Below are 23613 nucleotides of genomic sequence, written 5' to 3'. Positions count from 1 at the left end.
CACTTACGTCTTCCGGTTCACAATTGCAGGAAAGCTATTCAGTACTACCAGTGGAAATATCAGACAATAGTAATATCTTGAAATATGAGAAATTTGAGTATTTCGAGAACATTGTTTACCGAGTGTCTGTAAGTGACTCAGCCTCTAAAGAGTACAAAAAATTCGTGAATCGACTAAAATGCTCGATATATTCCATCGATTAACAAGTAAATATAAACAACAGCAAAACAATGGTACGAATGATAAACAGTAAAATAATAAATAAGAATGAACACCATTAAAAGTAAGGTGATAGACGAAGATAAAAATAATAAACATTGCTACAGATATAATACGATAACAACGCCAATCTGAAAACTTTATAGTCATACTGTTTATTATTATTATTTATTATTTTGTGACGATCGTTTACAGGATATCTTGGAAAGCGATTAAAGCAGTCAGTCGAACACAAGATCTAGATAGAGATAATACGATTATTCGATCGTGTATTTCGAACTGTGGCGTGCCAATGTGCCAACAAACAAGAGAAACTGGTTGCAGCCTGATGAGAGGGTTGGAATGATACTCGCGAAAGGCAGCACACGGAATTAATCATCGGTCAGCGACGCATAGATATGACTGTGTACTAGCGAGCCCTGCTATTTCCTCCCGTCTCAGTAAGCCGGCTTGACAGGGAACATTATTTACATTAATTTCGTTGGCAGCTGGATCTGAGCGTGTCGCCCTGTAAATCTAAAACGGTATACCGTTCGTTCTGTTGGTAATCTGAATTTCAACTGGAACCCTTCGGATGGCAACACTCGTTTCAAGCTAACGATTGTATCGAATCATAGAGATTCTGATACGATATCGTATTTTCTTTTTTATATAGTAACGTTGTTGGTATACTTGTTTGAGTAATTAATAGAATTAATGTAATACAATATAATAGGATTATACGGTATAATTAAATAATTACAAACGTGTACCTTGATTAGGAATTGATTGAAATTTAGATTATTATTATGTATATTACGTATACTATGATTATTATAGAAAACTTGTAAACAAACGTTTGACATTCAATTGTTATTCACTTATGCGATATTTTAACCTGAAAAATTGTATTTAGGTTTAACTGTTCCTGGCATGTAAATAATCTTTATTCTACGTTGCAACATTCGTTTCAAATGTATCGGAAAACTGACTTCAAATGTATCTGACTTTGATATCCAAATAACTGAACATCCAACCGCTGTGCGTTTACTCGTATAAAAAATTGCCATGAGACAACTCTTTGAAAAATATACCAACAATAGCTTCGTTATATCTCAACTATCGAGAAATATTTTAATCAACCTACGCAAATACGACTGCAAAGAACCTCGCCAAGCTTTTCTTAAAAACTCAACGTAAGAAACAAACACGCTGTTTATTTTTTCATATGGCATTCGTTTTCTTCTTCTTCCGAGAACTATTCTGAGACAGAGAATTCTGTCTGAGAAGCTGAGAGATCTGAACAGAATCTGACGCGAAAAATTGCTGGTCGATTTATTCCATGGCCGAAAAGAGTATTAAAAAATTGCCATTTGCCTTGGAATCGATGATGCTGAGTCGGATGAAGAGATGCGGAGGTGGCGCGAATGAATTTTCATCGCGACACGTTCGACCTGTATCTGTATCGGATTCCAATATTCGAATGTCGGCCGATCGCACACAGGAGACGCCCTCTTTCTCCTCCTATTACATATTCGTAACGACGATGAACTTGCAGATGGTCTCTTTCTCACCTCGTTCGCAATTTTCCCTCCACTTCGTCCACAGATTGTGAAGTTTCGTTCGAAAATTCTGCACAACTCTGGCCTCTCTATTGTTCGTCGAAAATATATGACGTTTTCTCGCGGGTTGTTCCCTTTAAAGAGGAATTCCCCGGCCAGAGGGGCAATTTCATTTGACCCGCTGTTAAATAAATTCCACGGAAATTCGGGTCGATGCGATCTGGGCAAAACGATACGGTCGATAGATCGTCTACTTTCAATTCGTATTCGCCAACCTCGTATCCACGATGTTTTCACATGGTCAGAATACAGTTGGTCGAAACAGATCGTATTACGTAGCTGAGAACGTCGTTTCTAATTTGTTATTTATCTGCGTCGATTTCTAATACTAGAAATATCAGAGTTCTCGAATATTTCATTCTTGTTACACTTTTAAAATAATCTCTAAGGAACACAATTATTTATATCATACTAACCATAATATTAGAATTCGATTTAAGAGAAAGAAAAGAGATACAAGTAAGTAACGGCTTAAAAATCATAGTGTATGTGTATCGAGAATGCGAATTTAGTTACGTATTTCAACTTTTGAAAGTTTCATCCCTCGAGTTCGCTAATTAATTAAGTTGTAACTTCGTTGTTTGCTGCGATGAGTTCTCATGGCTTGAAAAAATATAATGAATTTATTATAATGATAAACACGGAATGTTATTTTACGAAAACCAGTAGTGGAGTTACGCCATTATAATCCTTAGTCTTCCAATTATACTCGCCAGTGAAGACGCTTTTGTTGATTCGTCTTCGAGTTCCCTAATTAAGTTAGTTATGAGTTTGATAAGTTCTTTAATTGCGAATGAAAAAGTTAACAACGTTTGAAAATTATTTAACATGCCTTGAACAGGTTTGAAATAAACAAATTATTTTTATTGCAACCGAAATCGCGAGATTCATTTTTCATATAACAAGCTAAAAAGTTTCCTAGTACTTTACTTCAACGCTATTCTACCTTCGGATAGCATGTCCCGTCTCACATTTAAAATATAAATTGCAACGCGAATTGACATTGCATATTACCAAGCTTTCTATTTTGGCCTTTTCTGAAACTTGGCAAGAAAGAATACACAATCGTGCATAAAGTAAATAAAATAGTATCGATTTTCCACCACCGGAACAAATAATGCTGGAAAATATCAAAAACTGACAAATATTTGCATCAGCCTGTTCCAGCGAATTCGATCGAATATACGCACATACGTACGTGTTTCAAACTTTTCGAAGCATACTGACAACGGAGAGTAAATACTTTATAAAAACCACTGCGTGTTAATAAATCGCACGCGAAATGCTATCGCGATAGCTGAAAGTTAAAATTGCACCTTCGCTGAAGCAGCAACGAGGAACTTTTTATTGCACGTTTGCCGCTTCGTGTTTCAAACGGTACGCGACAGATTTCAATTTTTAGAAACATTCACGTTCACGCGAAAGCAACGTAATCAAAGGAATATTTGAATTTTCTTCCGATTCCAAAGCATTTGTTACCAGCAACTAATCGGTATACATCGAACGAGTATTTGTTTCTGTCGTGTTGCTATGTGTTTCTTATTTTTCTCATCTGTATCGCTTCGAGCGAAAACGAGTAACAAGTAGCAGATTTTATTACTGACAACAGTAACGCGATGGAATATGCGCGAACGTTAGACAGCAACGTGTTCAAGAAAAATGAGACACCAATAGAGAATTCCTCGCTGTTTGTTCAATGAGAGTGTGGTATAAGATCCATCCTGTTTCCGAGTCGAAAGACAGGATATGTCGCGACGAATAGCGGTAATCTAGAGTGAAACTTTGTAATTAAATCGGACGAGCAGCTCGAGCCCTTGTGGATTCCGCTAATTATACATTCCCCTTATTTCCGCACAACAGAAACACGATAATGTTGTATCGTGTCTACGCTATGGATAACATTCTATGACAATGCTGCATCGTTTCTCACAATTAGCTCGAAATCGAGATAGCAACTATTCTCAAGTATGAAGTATCGTTGGCAGAAATTAGAGAGCAGAACGAACAGCTTGAAGAGCATAACTGGACCAGTAACCACGGGTTCTGTAGTAGGATGATTGCAACATTGACAAATTGTTTGGGTTAGTGGCGCTGAAAAATGATTTATACGTAGAGTCTATGGTTACTGGCCCGGTTACGCTGTTCACGGTAACTGAAAAGATACAAAAGAGATTTTATCAATAGAAAATTTTATGGAAGTATAGGAATTTTTTGAATAAATATCGTAACTCCACAGGCACATTTTGCATTGAAAAGGGAAAGAGAAGGAGCAAAATTTACAACGCGTTTGCATAGTACGCGTTGAACTTTTATTTAGTTTGTCGAGTTTGCTGATGCAACGTGGAAGCTAAACTCAGGATCACGATTTTTCGCATGCTGAACAAATTACAAACGATTCGCGAACTGTCGAGTCAGGACAAACGTCGCAGTATTCTTTGACCGCACTTGAAATCCAGCTTCCATAACTCTGGCGATTTTATTTCCTCCGAAAGAAATAACAGTCTGTTGATAAAAAAAAAAAAAAAAAAAAATAACTTGTAACGAACGTGTTCTGAACTTCTCCATAATTAACCGTATTACGGTTATAAATAGGTATATTGTTTGTCATATTTATAAGCACGCGATAAATAATCGCCTGACAGAGATAAAAGTGAACTGATTATAAAACGTCGGAAAATATTTTCATAAATTTAATGTTTGTACTTTTTATACCATTCATATTAAATTAAACTCTCTTATTATACTGGCATTTTGATAGATAGGTTTCGTGTATTAAAATGATATATTTTCACAAACACCAACAATAACGCGAATATCGAGTTAATCAATACTTTCAAGGCTTCTGTTCTCTCTATATTCTCGTATTTTTTCATTCAAAACGTTCGCTAAATATCAAATTCCAGTTGATAGAAGGGAAAAGCTACAGAATTTGTACAAAGTGTTTGATGATAATTTATAAATATGGAATACATCAAATTGTACGATATAAAGACAAAATCTGTACGAAAATTAATTACTGACACATCGTATAGGTAATGGAAATTCTATTATCATTGAACTTGTTAACTATCACGAAATTAACCCTTATCACTCCAATGCTGTCTTGCGTTTGACAGCTTCGTTTCCAATTGGAATGATAAGGGTTAAGCAATCTCTTGTCCGAAATTAGCGATGCATTGTGTTTGCGTTAAATGAAGCAATTGGTGACAATTATTGCCGATTAACGTTGAAAGGTCAATCGGGGAATAAGATTCCGCGTAAAAAGTATTTCAGAAAATAATGTGCGAAATTAAAAAATGGCACTGATTGCAAGATAAAAAATATGAATACCGTGCCATCGGAACCCCACCAATACTTGTAAACGGCTCCTGGATATTTTCTCTCAATCATAGACAAGTCTCAAGTAGTATAAAACGTTAACGTGTATTTGATACTAAACGGAATAGCAAAACTATCTCCCTGTCGCACAGATTACATACATACAGTGAAATATATGCATAAAAATACATACAGAACAAATGTAAGTGGACAGGCAGTGACAGTAGATATCAATGAAGTTCGATCGAATTATAAATAGCGTTATAAATTCAGGTTTCATTTATTGTACATCCCTATAGTGCATGGGCTATTTGGTAAATAATGAAAATTAATATTTACATCTTTGCGCAAACAAGCAATATTTAACGAAACTTGGTTGATCCCTTTTCCCACTACCAGCCCATTTATTTTTGTCGTCGACTGTAAGTACAAAGAAAAATGGACGTTGTATTAAGAGAAATGCTCAGGAACACGTGTCTCCGCGATAGCCAGTATTACGTATCATCTATCAAGCGAAACAACCTTCTGATTTATCAATCTTTCGTCTCATTTGTGGCAACAGATCGGCGTGTGGAAATCCTGGAAGAAGGAAGGTCTGGACATCAAGGACATCGTCTGGCCAGGAAAAACTCATACACCACCGCAAGGAGTGCCGGAGAAGTTTTATTTGAAAATAACCTTCTTGGAGGAGCCGCCCTACATCAATCTCGCGCCTCCAGATCCTGTGACCGGAAAATGTCTGGTGGATCGTGGTGTTCACTGTCGAGTAGCCAAAGATTCCGACATGGATGAGTAAGTTCGCTTCCTTTTTGTCGTTGAAATCTTCGTCGGTCGATGAAGCCCGGATCTTTGCTCTCATGTACGCTAAACAGTTCGGAAAATACTGACACCCATGCCGGTATTATCAATTTTCTTCCCTTTAAACGCCTCTGCGTGAAACTTAGGTTCGAGAGCTTTTATACACCGGACCTGACCCGTCGGTCAGTTTTTATTTTTGTTCGCTCTTTAGGGAGACAGGATGCAGTAGGGAGATAAAACGAAAAAGAAATATAGGGAGAAGTTTTATTTTCGTGTTATTTATGAGGATAGAGGGAGAGGAACGTTAAGGGTGGACAGCAGGGAAATATTAAGGTGAATATTCGTTGGAAATCTTGGGGAACGGAAATTTAAAAACTTGTTTTTTTGAATCATGAAAAATTAAAATTTAAGGAAGAAACAAGCCTAACGAATTTCAAAGAAGACGTCATCTTACTCGTGACATTGTTTAAATGATATTAATGATATTGTTTAAAAATATCTTTGCCAATCAAATTTTCAATAATTAATCTCTAATTAAATTTTCCTCGAACTCAATTTTAATAGGTCAAACGTAGACTCTAAACAGCGATATCTTGTTCAAATCATTCGAAGACTTTCAAATGTAATTTCATCAAGCATAATTTTCGATATATCCAAGTGTAGTACTATGCAAGGATTGCAGAAATTGTAATCTATAAATATCTCTTCTTCGAGATAATAAACGGCAATTTATCTAGGTTCCCAGAAGGTAAGCCCTTCGTTTAGATAATGCTCCCCGACGGACTCGTTTGCAACGTGTTAACGTAGTTAGTCGCTACATTTGAACTCGACGCTTTTTCCCTTGCACTCACGCAAGGGACTGCCTTCGCGAAGTCTCGCTTTAATTTTGCAAGGAATCCTGTTGGATCGAAATTATACTTGGGAAGACCTTCGCAACGGGTCTAATATAGTTAAGTTTTCCGTTGAAGCACGAGAAACGTACGTTTGCAGTACTAGTGGATTATTTTTTAATTTTAGACCTGTGAGCTTCATAAAGGAGACAAATATTAGAAAATGTGTAAAAATACAGGGAGATATTATGGAACAGGAAGCTTACAGAAGGCGTATTAAAATTATAAAATGTTGAATCGAAATCGAAAAAGTAAATCAGCTTTGCCGCTTAATCTTCTTTTGGAAAACAATTTTTCATATTTTTGCGAAATATATTTGAACAAAATCCAACGTTTATTTACAGATATATTCGTTTATTAAAATAATTTTGATTATTTAATTAAATCAAGCAAAATTACAGACACCATCTTTTTTTAAATCATAAAACAGGAATTTATTTGAGATTAGAGTACTTAGGTACCTGTTAGAAAAACATCTAATACTAGAACTAATTTAACTATCTAATAACATAATTCTAGATAAATTAGACGTTCGTAAAAACACTTCCATAAATACATACCAATTAGAAACTAAAAAATCAACGACAATTAAAATATCCGATCGTATGTGAATCATGAACTTTGTTATTTTCCATCTGGAAAATAAGAGGCTGTTAACACGACGCAGAGTGCGACGCTTGGAATCCACAGATTTCGTTGCACCTATGTTATACGACAACTTAAATGCATTCAGTAGTTACCACTAATCAGTTTTCTGGAATTGCGACACTGTAACTGAGAGAGGTAAATAGAAACGGGAGACAAAGCGAGCGAGTTCAATTCGCAACTTCGCAGTTCATGTCGCGAAATCCACGAGGAAAATTCAATTTCGGCTGGCAGCTGTCCGGATCTCGCTATTATTCTTTCCATTCCTATCCTTTCAAGGATTTCTTATCGCGAACGTCATTGTTTTTTCGCGTTCCGTTCCTCTGTATTAACGTTCCGCCAGCTTCGCTGAAATTTGTATCGTTTCTTGTTGCTGGAACGTTTATTTAAATGCAACACATAACACGATTAACGTGAAACTCGGAAACGAATTAGAGGTTGCTACTTGTCACTCGGGTAGTACGTTTCTTTGTTTCTTCGTGAGAGAATGGAAAGTGAGAATTGTTTGGAAAAAGGCCTGAAGAGCGTGGAAATTTTAAATACTCTTTAGTTATATCACTGATTTGCTGGAACAATGACGCGGTTGAGAAAAGTAGATTTCTTTTAAAATTAATAAAATTCGTCGGTATTTTCAAGAACTCTATAAATTGTTTAGGAGTTTTTAATCAGATTACAAAGAACGGTAAAACTTCCCTCTATATGTGTTCTAAATATTTATATTGTACGAGTCCGTAACTTCACAGAATAAAAAGTAAAGAAAATTAATGAGATTGTATACGATACAGCGTTGATACGATAAGCATCTAAAATTTAGAAAATCTCGGAAAGTGAAACGAGCGCTTTGACCTATTGGCTCACATAGATGTTATTCCTGTGTAATTGGAAACTTACAAATTACTCCATTAAATCGTACCAAACGTTACAACTGGACTATATGAATTCTTATTCACATTCACGTTCATAGAAAATTTGAAAGCGCAAAATTGCATAAAATATACATGATGTGAAAAAATATATAAAATCAAAGTGTAGTGCTTTGTATAGTGCTTGGTGGGTAAAACAATTTTTTATCGAGGTTCTATTTTCTCAAATGTATTGTCGAAAACGTGAATATACATAAAAATCCACAGTCTAATTACGACAGATATTCAAAAAGTTCTTCATGCTTCGGTCCCGAATTTTCCATCCCCATATTCCCTAATTATGTCAATTTGCATAAATTTGTATATGACACATTTTCACAACCAGAGATTTTATAAAACGCGATCAAAATCCACGAAATTACAAAATATGTCGAACGTAACGGAAAATGCGTTTTGCAGGAAAGCTTCGATGCTTCGAGGACAATATAGGCAAAGGCATTAAAAGCAATTCGATTCGTAAGGTCGTGATCGCGAATAATGAATCGATTTCGACGACTACATCGCGTGGAATAACTCGAAAATTGTTGAACCGTAAACACGAACTTCAAGAATGACGCACGACTAACTCGACAGTAACCAGTTGACAACGGAACGATTTCAGAAATTGAAATTCCTCTCGCGGAGGAATGCGATCGACGCGTGCGTGAGACCGAAACGAAATTCATGACATGGATTAAACGCGAATCAATTTTCCACGCCAATTGATCGAACGTGCACGTTAAGCTACAACGTGTATCATGTAAGAAGTTCCTCGCGAAAAATAACTTCTATTCGAATATCGCATTACTTGTACTATTTCTCAATTGTGGTTCGTACATTTTTCTCACGGAGCTTTCGATAAGCTTGAGCAAGAGAACATCCATTTTACGAATTTCAAGGTTATATTTCATTTTATTCAATATTTTATTCAGGAATTTTATTATCTTTGTCAGTATATTAACAGTTTGATAAATGTTCTCTGTTGCTTGTCGCAACACAAGCTTGTCCTTTCATAGATATTAGAATTTATAACTTATATTGAATTTTTCTTGAGAATCGTCTACATTTAAAAGATGAAAACGACCCTTAAAGTTAGGGTTGGAAACACATCTTCCGGAATATTTTGGAAAGTATAACTGTCTCCATTTGTTTAAACAACATGCTAAAATTAGGAACTTTTATGAATTATTCTGATAAATTTTTCCTGCAAAGTACGCCGCTTTTAATTATAAATACGTTTATGTAGCTTACACAATCACATTCAAAATAACAGAGCGAATGTTTTCAAGTATATCTATTTATTCTTAAGAAACATTCTTCGCATATTAAATTCTTTTCAAAGATTCTTTTCGTCATCCAAGAATGTCACAACAAATAGGTAATAAACAAACAAATAGGTAATAGTAAATAATAGATAAACATAAACCTGATCATGATCGAGAGACTTGTGAGACTTCAGGGTCATGAAAGTTGACTGGCGCCAGCCAAGAGTCATGCGCGTGCCCAACGTCACCCCTGGGGTCGTTGAACATTCAACCACGAGGCGATGCCTAGCCGAGTTCCTCGACCTTCCACTCACGACAGATTCCTTGAATTAAGGATAACGTGAAGGGAATCTCTAGGTTGCAAGGTCGAATTAAACAAGTCCCCAACTTCAAAGTGACGCCAAGAAATTTAACGCGATCGACGTCATCGATTCCAAATTGTAATTATAAATATCTTTATGTTTTAGATGAAAATTTTCCTATGGATTTCTTTCTATAAAAACAGGAACGTCATGTGAAAATGAAGGATTATCGTTGGACAAGTAGTTCTTGTTTCTTTCTTTCTGAAATTATAAACTTGAAACCAAAGGGATTTACTCAGTTACGAATTAACTCTGCAAGTATTCGATGCTCTGAATATAAATATTTTTAATACAAAACAAGTAATTTGCTGTAATAATACCTATGTACTGATATTTATCATAGACAATATTCTATATATATTTTCACTTGTATAAAATCCCACGAAACGGATGAAGAATTCTATTTAGAGAATATTAATAATTCATACTAATGAGATCTAAATGGTGAAATATTTCAAAACCCTGAAGAAAATTAGTTTCTAAGTAGAAACACGCAGGCGTTCGATTGATTAATTTAAGTCAACGGAATACTTAAACCCGGTTCATTTCTTTGAACGAATTCCCTTTGAATTTTTCCCATCGAAAACTTTCCTTTCATAATTGCGAAAGGGAAACCGTCTACAAAGTTTTACTTTCTTTCATCGCCATACAATTTCGTCCTTGTCGACAAGTGTCACCTGGAAGGTTGCGTTATTTCGCGGATAATTAGAAAGCGGAGGTTGAGGAAGTCCGTGGTTTGCTCGAGATTATTTCCCCGCGCGGTGTAATTAAAAATTTCGATTGTCGCATGAAGTACAAGGTCGAAAAGAAAGCGGCCTGGTCGAGAGGAAGAAAAAAGGAATATCACGAACCCGGTTGAATGCTCGCTCGTGGCCGAGTTAGCGATGGAATCGCTGTAATTGAAAGAGTCACGACAGAAGCGGCACGGGAAGGTTGAAAATTGCCCGAGCTGCGGTTATGATTGGTTCTGTTCGCTTGTATTTACTCGAAGCTCGTGCACTGGTCACAGAACGCTCACAGATATTTAAACGGTTTCCAAATAAAAACATCGTCCCACTCTGTCGAGTATCGATTCAAATCTAAATCTGTATCCTTAAATATTTGAATTCATCCGGGCAAATTTGCAATTTTCCTCGATTTCCATTCCACTCGTTTACCGTATAAACGCGTTTTCTTTTCTTTCTATTTCTTTTTTTTGTGGGAGGAGGGAGGGGAGGTATTCAAGGAAACGTTTCGATTCAAAGGATCAAATTTAAATTTCTTCAATTTCATTTTCACTTCTGCTATCACGTTTGTTCGTGTTTGTGGAAGTTTAGAATCATAGTATGCGTGTCATAAAATCTAACGATAACTGACACGTAGAACCTAAGAATTGGGAAATAAATTATGTAACTTAAAATTTAATTACGCTAGAAAGCACGTCAGATCTACAGGAATAAAAGAATATCGAATAAACATATTGACATCTGTAGTAGTAATTTGAAATTAATAACAAAAATTACGAAGAAAGTTCAATGTGATAAGATCGTGGTAGAGATAAAGATCGTGACAATTTCCAAGCTTTTGATCGATCATACGTATCTTCTGAGTAGGTGTATAATATTTACATTTCTGGAGTTTCCGGAATCCAAAAGCTTTTATAATTCATTAATTAAGAACTCATAAATGAAGCAGTACATAGGTTCATCAATCAACGAAACAAACAAAAGAAATTAAATAATGACACAAACCATAAATTTTGCACATCTTCCTCAAACTTTGCACCAAGTATTTCATCGTCGCTTAATAAAAGAACAAAATAGGATAAATTTTTCGATATTTTCTGGTATATTCATACAAGAAGGAAATACCCTTACGCTCAATTTCATTCAGAAGAAACTGGTCTTATGTTCTATTCCGAAAATGGATTTCGATATTAGGGGCTTGAGCAGCAAGGAGGAAACATTTTAGGTAACAGGGTCCTTTCCCAGGAGCGAAGCTTTTGGCATATTCGAAGTTCTTTCGGAGTAAACGTAAACTCTCGTCCCTTGTTCGATCATTGGACGGCGTAACCGAGTCTCTAAAGGCAAAACCGATTCTTCTCTCTTTGGATTTCCTTAGAGTGGAACGTTTCCATGTTTGTAGAATCGTGTGCATAGAAAAGGAAAGAATGAAGATACTGGAAAACAAATCTAAGAAAAGAGATAAGGTTAATGGAGATACAGCAAGTACCGGAGTTTCCAACAACGAGAATCAATTTATTTCGATGCCATTCGCCTTGAAAATGGTCTTCCTGCTCGACATCGATAGTTAGTGTCGCTGCGAGAGTACGAACGAGAACAAAACACCATTTTATACGAATCACTTTTATACAGATACAAAGGAATAATTAGACTTCCACATGTTTCTATAGCAAATAAAATAGATGTAAAATAGAAAATTGTATTAACAAGATTTTAATTTTTGCAAAATATCATATTGTATTTGCTCTCATTTTTCTGACAATGAAATTTGTCTTATTTCAATGATTATAGAAACATAATAACGCGGATCACCGATGTCTACCGTGTCTGCAAACAATGTGTTTAATAGGAGGCAATGTTTTAAAATAAATTTCGATTCACAGAAAGGTAATTTAAATTCCTTAGAAAATAGATGTCTATCGTGATGAGAATTTCTTCTAACATCTGAAAGAGATTGTTTTACTCGATCGCAATATTTTTTATAAATAATAATTCGATAGAGGACAATAAGTGTTATGTGTTGGAATACAACGATATTAATCGCATACAAATGAGGCGATTGATCGAACGGATTCTTCCCTTCGTTGCCCAGCGATATCCCCACTAGCGTGCGTTCGTGAGATGTATCGCGGCGGCTAGCGCGTGTATGCCCTTTCGAGAATTCGGCGGAAGAAGCGTAAGGATATGGATGGAACATTGGGCACGTCGAGAAGCTACTAGAAGGTTCCGTGGCACATGTGACGCCACACAGACATCTACACAGGTCACACTCTTTACTGCATAGAGAGTGGGGTTCGAAACCTTTTCAAGGGCCATGGGTCACTAAGCCAGCCAGTCTGAGAATAAGTAGCCAACTGTCTACATTCCACAACACACTTATATTTCCTGTAATAATTGTTTAATAAATATCACATAATATTATTTCAACATAAACATTGTGTCTTCCACAGATTATTAATCTTAATTCCGAGATTAAATTCTTACATTATGACATAAATATCGAATTAAAATATCGAAAAAATGGCCTCGTTGAATTTATTCATTTTGAAAAAAACACCTACCCGCGAACCGATGTATCTCTTTAAAAATATATCAATAGTAAGAATAGGAGGTTCAACTACACGCGAGGGTGGTTTTTAATCTACTCGAACGACACGTTCCGTTTACGTTTGGTTTGCTCTTATATAAAAGAATTCAGCTGCATTGGCAGTCACACTTTTGCCAGATGCATCAGACGTCTCATGTATCATTGCGAACGAGGGATTCTAGAATTAAATCGAGCGGAGAAAGATACACGGGCGGGCTCATCATAGCCTTCGCTAGAGATAGAGGTTGAATTTAGGACACCAGGAGCGGTGAACTTGCGAGCGATGAAACGATATGAGATTTAACGTGGAACGTTACTCGAATTCCTTGTTTTTTCTTTTGCCATTGTCTTTTAATTTCCGGTATAGCAGCTGAAATGTTCGCTCGAAACGCGATTTCAGTGGAAAATTTCAGAGGAGAGAAGAATTCATTTCTTGATGATGATTTCTTTTATTAAATTAGATAAATTGTGCATAATCTCTGATGATATAAATAGAATATACTGGATGCAATAATAACATTGTAAATAAAAATTGTAAAGAAAATTTTTATCTTAATTTGTATAGGAAGAGAATTAATTCTGTCGATACTGAAAAATAATCTGTTGAATTTTTAATGTGACTTTTAATTTAAGAGAACGAAAGGAAAATAAACTAAGTTAAAAGCTAGTCTCAGATACAAACAAACAAAAAACATGGATTCTGTGATTCGTGTAAAGAGAATAACGACAGCACAATACATCGAAATTTTTAATCGAACGAAATCGAAGCGTGTGTCTGGCATATCCGCAGATTTCTTGAATATAAATTTTTCCTGGTAAACCAAGTTTTTAAGATTTCACGCTCAATAACATTTTCCTCGGGTTCTCCGCAATATTTTGTATAAAACGCGCTCAGAGAGGGTAAAAGAACTACTTCAAAAGAACTACGTTACTCAAGCGGCCATTAAATTTCCGGCAAACGTGATCGCTTGAACGCCTTGTTTGGTCCTAACGTATTAATGTGTAAGATCAGCGTGTACCCTGAAAGACTCGAAGTTTCTTTCATACTATGTCAGTAATATTTCTAGTTGATTCCGTGTTAGTAGTTCTGAATCACAGAAATGAAAATATATTTAGAACGTTGTAGTATGCAAAAAATCGTTTTCATCGATTTAGATAAATATCTTGAGTTCATAAGAGAATGGATAAAGTTACTACAAAGTGTTTACTCGAGTATTAGATGTTTTATAGTAACGTCGTAGCGTGAAGTGTACGATGCAATTGAAAATAATAGCTTCATGGAATGTTTTATTTATTATAACGCCGTTCACTATGAATTTTTACTATGAATTCCTTCGGCATAATTTCGTTTCACGCGTCTCCATTTTTTATGTACACACGTATACGTACATATATCATACTCTACGTCTCTTAGAAGAAATATAGACTCGAAGAGAAACTTGTTTCGCTTACTAAATATTATAAAACTATCGAACGGCACGAGACGAATTTTACGTTTAAAGAGATAGGTTCTTCCCTTGCGAATAACGCATACCTTTTGATTCATCTCTCTACTTTAGAGTTGAACGATATCGACAGACAACAAACATAGTACCATAGTAGAAACTGAACTCTTATTTCTATACTTTATGGATGAATCATAGTACATAGCGTAATGCTCTTTATCGAGCCACAAACCAGGAACATTTTGTCCTTTCAATTCGAATTGCTCGTCTTCTCTCTTAATACTGCTAACAGATAGATAGATTGTTTCGCTTAACAGAGGACTCTCTTTCTCTTTGTAAAGCAATTCTCTTTCTATTATTCGATAATCGAAATTCTCTTTCTTGGTCAATTTCATTATTACTATGATAAATGAATGGATAAATGAATTCTTGTAGCTTTCGATGTGTGACCTACGTACATTCGCTTTCTTTCTCGGCGTAATGGGCAATCGTTCAGGTCGGTAACGTTACAATCACGTTACGATAAAATAAAAAATTATGTATATATATATGGACGGAGACGTTTATTCGATAAAATGACGAATACGAAAATAACTGGAAAGCTTCTTACAGCTAGCTCAAGCTTTTTATGACAACAATGTTGTGAAAAATGTACTATTTACGCTATGATAAAGAATCTACTTACTGGCTCAAACTTAAAATCGAATTGACAATCAAAGTAACCAATAAAAAGCTGCTTAACACCGAATCAAAGTCTGTTATTCATACTATGAGAAATACCTGACTGTATAGAATCGTACAACGGAGTCGTGAAGCTTCTGATATGCTGCACGTTGAAAAGAGAAAGACTCCGAGAGTACTCGGAGGAGGAATCATATTCGTTTTTCCTCGCTACATCGCAGCAGCATTATGAGCAAAACACGATCACAGCGAAGAAGGTCGCTCTGGTTTATATTTTTTATTTACGCATAGCTCTCTATGGTTATATCGCTTCACGCATTACTGGGCTTTTTAAAATGGTGAAAACTGCATCAGAATTCGTCCAGCGGTTCTCGAGGTTTGCCCAAACACACAGACGTTTACCGCCAACTTTATTTTATTTATTTCCTCGTTAAATGCATAAATATCCATAATTTAGTAATCAAGAAAAACGACGAAGAAAAATTTCATTCAAACCAAATCGTACCACATTTCCGTCTATTTCATAATATACACGGAAACCGCTATCAGCGGCCGATCATTAACGAATTTTCCAGCTCTTCAAACTACGATACATCATTTGTACGACATACGAAAGGTTTATTAATCGCTAATTATTATTAATTATTGTTAATCCGCGACTACTTTCATCTTCCGCTTGCTACATCTTTTCGCGCCGGAAAGGTCGGACGAATAGAAATACACCGATATTATCGTTCGGCATTACATCGATTTCCACAGCCACTGGTGGTCTCGTTTTAATCCTGGCCACGGTATTCTCATCGAGTTAATCCCCGAACTCGATTCGCGAAAACGCCAGCAAGAGGATTGCGCTCCGTTTACACGAAAATGCTGCTCGAATCTGCGGCGTTGTGCGATGGCCCTTCACAATTTCTAACTCATGGAAATTCATGTTATACCGAGCATTGCGGACACGTACGTTGTTGGAACGAATGCCATGAGTAAGAATCAGCACGTGTAGCACGTTCTTTTCTCTTTTTCAACATTTTCTTCTAGGAGAATTAAGAATCTGATATAATTCTACGGAGCGATCCTGCGTTCGATTCTTCAATCAGCTTATTCTGTTTTATCGCATTGCTTTCAAGCTTGTATTGATTTCAGTTACACGACGGATTATTTTGAGAGACTGATTTATCAGATTCCTTGCTATCTGATTTCTTAGGGAAGGTATTCTTCTTACAATTAGTTCAATCGGTCATTTTTAAGTACTAGAGACAAATCTTTCTACGTCTAAAAACATACTCAAATATTAAATCTTGGAAAGCTATTACGAGTATAATTTCAGCCCGTGGAAATTTCGTTTTCATATTATTGTTGAGAATTGTGGATCTTAATTGCCGAAATAAAAGTAAGGGAACACTAAGGTTACACTTAGAATTCATATTAAAATAGTTTTAGACTTATTTAACAAACGATTTCCAGGATCTTCGTCGATATACATTTGCACGCGTCTCAGCACTTTCTTTGTCTCACCATCTTCCATACCACACTGCCAACGGAATAGTTACATTCGTCTGTTTTCCACGCGCACACACATACTTCACACATTCATATTCACGTACGTGTGTCACTACTACGCCATCAATCTAGTCTAGCACACAAAATTATACATATCTCATTTTTATCTCATAATTATCATCCAATAAAAATACCATTCCAATGTTACTGCTTGTAACCGCTGCACAATAATTTGTTTATTTTTCATTTAGTGCGGAATAACGCTAAAACATCTAACTCTACTTATTTAACTTTATCAATTTTTTAATGTAAAAAAAGGTGTGAATTTTTACCCATGATAGTCTTCAAGTATTAAAACTAATTATTTAAATCATCAAATCCATTTCTTACTGATTGGATGTTATTCCTTATCGCGTCAAACTAAAAGATCATCATACCGACTAATATAGACTATTCTTAATTGCTGAAATTTTTAATCTACACATAAATTCAAGTGATCCATACAGCCAGCGAGGAATTAATTAGAATTCAACCTTTAATGCATGTTTTATGCAAAACGGAAGAACTTGCCACCTGAGAAAAGGGATGAGACAAACTTTAGGAAGAGCTTCCCTTGACTCTCTAAATACGTAATTGAGCAGAGTTTAGCTAAGTGGGAGAATATCCTTCCATTCGAAGTAAATGGAAAGGGAAAATTAGAAGTGTATTTGTTAATGAATGATATAAATGAAAATGAATATCGTAGAAAGAATATCTACAGAGTATTTGATGCCATTGATCCTTTATTTCGACGATTCAGATGCTCAAACCTTATTTCTCTAATGCAAACAAGGAAGCTTTTGTAATTGAAGCCGTTCGATATTAACTAAGCAACGATTTACGAAAACTACTCGAAGATAGAAGCTTCAAAACGCCTTACTTGACGCTAATATCTACCGATACTAACTGGAGTTTATTTATCTTCGATCAAATTTTCAACATTCTGCTCGGTGTCTTAGATGTAAATTCTCACTCAGTCCTCAATTAAGTGATCCAAGTATAATATCATTAATACTCAGCAAATCCCTGATTATTTCACGTCTTAAGCCAACAGCGTATAGTAACGTAATTTTTGTCACTTATGCATGTACTAGTGAGAGCTTTTACACGCTTGTTGAATACCATTATATTTAAAAATATATAATATCTACATTTAAAATATATAATATTATCACAATATTTATAACACGAACATAATCGACCAAACATAATATTTATGAAATTTGCAGTGTAGTAGGACGAGATCTATAGTTGTGAATTACATAGTGATCACTGTTTATTTCAACGGCAAAAAGTGATCTCGGTTGCGAAGCAGAAACGCAAAATTCTGAAATACAGAAATTAGAATAATTCCAGATTTTCATAACGATATTTCCGCAAAATTATGGAAGTATGTTAATTCAAATGTAAAACTATGCTCATTAATGTTCTGTGTTAAATGTCTAGATTAACAACTAAGGTACAAAAATATTTAAATTTAAGAGGGAAAAACGTGCAGAATTAATTAATAATTGTATAAAACGATATTAGGCGTGTTACAGGCGTTCGATAACGAGGTGGTTACCAAAAAAGCAATTAATGGCACGCGATTTTGTTTCGTCCTTTTAAGAGCCACAAGAGAGGCAGCAAGTGGACAAAGTAGTTTGCAATGATGGCCATAAGAAGGCTACGATGCGATGGCTGTTGGTACCAGCTGCTAGAGACAAAACAAAGTTTCAGAGACACGTAAAACTCTTCCTCAGTTTTGACGTTGCTGTCCGATACAATTTATGCTGATGTGCAGTAACTTTCCGAGTGGAAAGCGATCGAGAAGTAGCGACGAAACTCTCCAAACGTTCCCTTACAATTTAGTGACAAACGATCTTTCTTGATACATAAGCTTGTTTCTCTGGCAGAGAACATTTACAATGTGATTTTGCTAAAACCTTTGTTACGTAAAATAGAAATTTAGAAACTCATCAAATATTGTGGAAACTTCATTAAACAAGTTTGTAACTTTATTGTTGTTTTCTAGTAATTTACTATTATAAATAACATATTATATCTTTGACAAAATTGATTATTTGATTCGAGAATTTTACTCTATTTTGATTGTTACTGTGTGTTTTATAGAAACCATTAGTAAAATTAAGTGTCTGACAAAAAAACTCTAAAGCTTTTAAATCATCTAAAATCAAATAATATAACTCAAATCGTTTGCGTTGTAATCATTTATCTAATTGAGGGTTAACATCCTGCTTCAATGGAATCGAAGACACGTTACACCGAACGTTAAACAATACTCGTTCGTCGTACGCAAATGAGCAACGCGTGCGTAAACTCGCGTACGCATTGAATCTTAATTAAGCCTCGCGTCAGCATGTGGACGCAGACTAAACAAACATCATTGAGGAAGTATAACGAGAAAAGATGTTTGCATCCTTCTAATTGTTCAGAAGAGCGTTCGCTAAGATGGTAAATTTTCAGCTTTAATGTACAGTCGTTGACTTTCGTCTTCCAAATTCCAACTCTAAACTTCCAACAATGAACTTGTAACTTCTAATTATTAGTTGTGTAAGCCCGTGTGTGCACGAAACTTCTAGATATTGACTTTCAATTCAAATTCGAACTTCTAACTCACAACTGTTACTTTCAATTGCTAACATTCAAATTCCAGGGAGTATTAGATTTTGTAGTATATACGTTCGCTCACCTTTCGACGTATACATTTCGTGGATTGTTATTAAGATTTTACTTACGCTTTCTACAATTCCATCGAAGAAAGTACCATGATCCTATTAAATGATAACTGAGAAAATTTCCTATCTTATATTTATTTTTAATTTATTTTTAAACTAACCGATTACGAGAAATAAAACAAAGGTCATTATTGAATGTTCAAAGGGAAATCGAGACAATATAATCTCAACGTACTACTATATTAATTAAGGATAGAATTGTTGTCTCTGTGGTAAAATTGAAAGTATATTCCATATTGACCTTTTTGTAAATGGATAAGTAGTATAGAGGAATATTTGCTATTACACATTCCATTGCTCATACGTATCGTAACGTTCCTCCCTTTATCACTATAATTATTATAGCCAAGAATGAATTATCAATTATATCCATACTGTGTCTGCCTCGTTCAGATATATCTTTATAGTACTGTATCTATTGTAGCGTATGTACTATTGCAGCAAATAGTGCAGCATCGACTGCCGATAATACCTGTGATTTTAATTCCATCAAACATTTGCTTACGTTTGGCATTATTCGTTACTAACACAAATTCTGATGCTTCCTATCCTCTTTGGAATGGCAAAGGGAATTACGCATAATGGAGCAAATTGTTTGATGTTTGCTTCGATGCAAGAGAAATCATCCGTTTACAGTACCTCACATTACGTTCAAATGCAGGTTTTGTATGACATGTGAGCTGAGTATATTTTACAAATTCTCTAACGTATGTGCACCATGTTATATATTTAGATACACGCTTCTTCTTGTTACGAAGAAAATAATGTTCATAATCAAGGTGTACATATTTTGTACATATCAAACAAATGTTTGAATTGAGTAGTACTGCAATAAAATGGTACTTAAGTAATGATAACAAGTGATCTCATGATCATATAATACAATATAATTATTTTGCCTATATAATAATGTTATGATAGCATACTTCAGAATGGAATGTATCCAAATTCAGATAAAATTAATTTTGTTTATCTTGGAATATTAAACATACATAAACACATTATCTATAAAAATTTTTAATCGATTGTAAAATGCTTTTTTTTGTTTTTCCGAAAAAATTGCTTTAATTTCTTTAGACACCTGACATTCTTTTCAAATTTTTGTGAGCTTTTGTAAATTTCTTTTAAGCTACGAGTGCAAACCTGCAATGAAATTGAAACAATCCTTTCTGTATATTAAATACATCTCCGACACTTCCCGCCATTACTTTTTGAATTGAGAAACCCGTCCTTCGATATTCCTTTTCCATTGTACACGCATAAGGGATCCTTTATAGTTTCCTCCAGCCACATCCTGCCTCTGCATTCCACTTGATCGACCACGAATCAGTTTTGTGGATATAACAGGAGCAGGTCACTTCCTGTTCCGGTTTATGTACTGTTTCCCCTTCTTGAACACTGTACAGCCCATTTTGAAGCCAGTTTTCATTCAATATCGAATCATACGAAATGGCATGGAAACTTACAATCTCTTCAATGTATCAGACTCGTGTAATGCAATGATAACGAAAAATGTTATATAATACGACAATAATTTAAAAATCTCAAGAAATATTATATTATACGTATTATAATTTCAAAAATGAAACTTACATGGACAAGTGTTTTATCTATTAAATATTGTATCAGATGTAGAGTACTTTGAATATTTTATACTATATTGCTGCATATAGCCTACATAATGCATTCTGTGCATTTTTTATATCTTTTAATTTGTCGTAAATGCAGAAAAATCTGCAGCTTATCTATTATTAGATCGCGGATATTTATACAAATTTAAATTTGTATGAAAACAAATAAACAGATATTTGGAACTCACGCAGAAATTTATTTCTGCCATTAATTACAATAAAAATATGTCGTATATTTTATGTCTTCCTGCATATTGTATACACCCTGTATACTTTTGCACCTCTGATTTTCAGTGAATACATAAAAATCTGCAGTCTACTTACTTAACTCTATATTATTTCATTGCGCATTAGCCATAGAATTTGAATCTAGTACGCTTAAAATCTACGGTATTCTAAATGGCTCGATCATCTCTTGTCATGATTTCATGTCGAGCAAAACCGATCGCGTGTACTTAATACGATTTTCACATTCCAAGCATAAATCCAGCTTTTCCTTTACTTTTCTTCTACGTGAGATTCACATCAAATACATTGAGCAGTGGTTATTCCTGAGGACGCATATGAGATGAAGATCTTTCTATCTCCAGCTTGCGCTTTCCCTTTTTATTCCCACTGATTCTCTTTTTTTTCTCTTTAACTTGACCCAGCCCATGGGATATTTTACTCGGCAAATGTATTTGTACCGGCAGTATAATTTTACGATAACATTTTACGACGTACGTATTCTGTCGAAGAAGATTCTTACGAATAAATCGTTTTATTAAATGGATTTATAAAATGATCTATTTTGTTGGTAATTTTATCTGCTATTCTATCCTTCGCCTTTTACTCGAACGTGGTTCGATAGAGATTCAAATTTTCGAGAAACAACGATGATCATGGACACTGTGGGACGATTTATTCTTGCATAAATCACCTATTTTAATACTGACCGCTATGAATGTTCAGCTTGATATACGAATATTAGAACGCAACAAAACCTAGTAATTTCAGGATTAACTTCGTCCCTCGTTATCAATAAATACGCTCGTATGGTATCAGGTCAATATTTCATAAAATAATGCAGTCACACGTATATATGTTTGCAGCTCCGATCCTGTAGCGTTGCATTGAATTTAATTAATCTAATTGCTGTTGGAACGTTGAAACAAAATTAGTGAAAATTCGGGCAGTGATATAGATTATGATACAGAGAAACTTTCTCGTTTCGTTTGAAGTTAGAATTATTCAAAAAAAATGAAAGAAGGACAAAGGTGATCCTTCGCAGTGAACACTATTTTATATGGAATAGATATTATGATATATTATAATTTATTAATAATTATATATTATATTAATTTAGATGTCCAAATATTAACTGCGACACTTCTAGCAATTTATATAATAAATGTTTAAGGAAGATGAAAGGAACTTCTTTTTCAGTGGATCCTATTTTATGCAAATATCGTAATAGGATGTTGCAATGGCTTAAAGTTACTTCCACCCACTGAATTTCCATCTGCTAACAATTTCATATACAATTTTGCGGTTTACCACTGCCCATTGAATTATACAGTCAACGAACACGCTACCTTCAACTTCCAATTTCGAAACTCCCATCTACTTTTCCTAATTTCAAGCATCCCCCGTAATTTGCGACACACGGCACCTCCTATATCTTCATCAACGAGAACAACGAGCGAAAAGCGCTGTTGTTCAGTACTCTGAAAAAATGTATGACTTTATTTCCAAAAGTAAATTTTCTCGTTGTATTGTAAATGAAATTACGAACTTTAAACCAGGAACAATTTAGTACATATATTACGAAATCTTAGTTGATATTGAATGAATTCGCTTGTGCATTGTGAGTCTCGTTATCAAATGCTAATTTATTTACAAAATAGGATACTCTAGTAACGATTACACATATTGTAGCATAGTTATTTAAAAATAATTATTAGAAAAATTGGGGAAAAGAAACATTCAGGTGCGTATATTATTCTAATCGAAGGATGTTACGGTATATGGTTCATAACTATTAACTACTAATTCAACATGATCGAAATAGGATAGTTGTTAAACGTTGAGTCAAGTTTACCTAAATAATACCGAGGTTTATTGAGCTCAGGTGAGCTCATGCTATCAGCTAAATCCTATTAAATCCTCTTAGATTCTAAGTAGATATTCCTAAGCACCATCAAACATTATCCGATTTCTCAAGATATTGGACTTCTACAAATCCGCTAAATCTGTCCAAGTATTTCTAAATCTTCAAACAAGTCGGAGAAGCA

General features: G+C 34.9%; 1 protein-coding gene across 5 annotated transcripts in view; it reads left to right on the top strand.

Annotated features, from left to right (window-relative positions):
* Nmdar2 (glutamate ionotropic receptor NMDA type subunit 2) overlaps window positions 1–23613 on the top strand; it is a 260929-nt gene that overhangs the window by 205046 nt on the left and 32270 nt on the right. For all 5 annotated transcript variants that reach the window (XM_033339196.2, XM_033339193.2, XM_033339194.2 and 2 more), the window contains exon 8: window positions 5701–5930. In XM_033339196.2, coding sequence (XP_033195087.1) covers window positions 5701–5930 — 230 coding nt within the window. The remainder of the gene's footprint in view (window positions 1–5700; window positions 5931–23613) is intronic.

The sequence above is a fragment of the Bombus vancouverensis genome, chromosome 1, assembly GCF_051014615.1.
Source record: "Bombus vancouverensis nearcticus chromosome 1, iyBomVanc1_principal, whole genome shotgun sequence".
Classification (NCBI taxonomy): Eukaryota; Metazoa; Arthropoda; class Insecta; order Hymenoptera; family Apidae; genus Bombus; species Bombus vancouverensis.
Note: the sequence above shows the minus strand (reverse complement) of the source record. Positions and strands in the feature narration are given on the sequence as shown.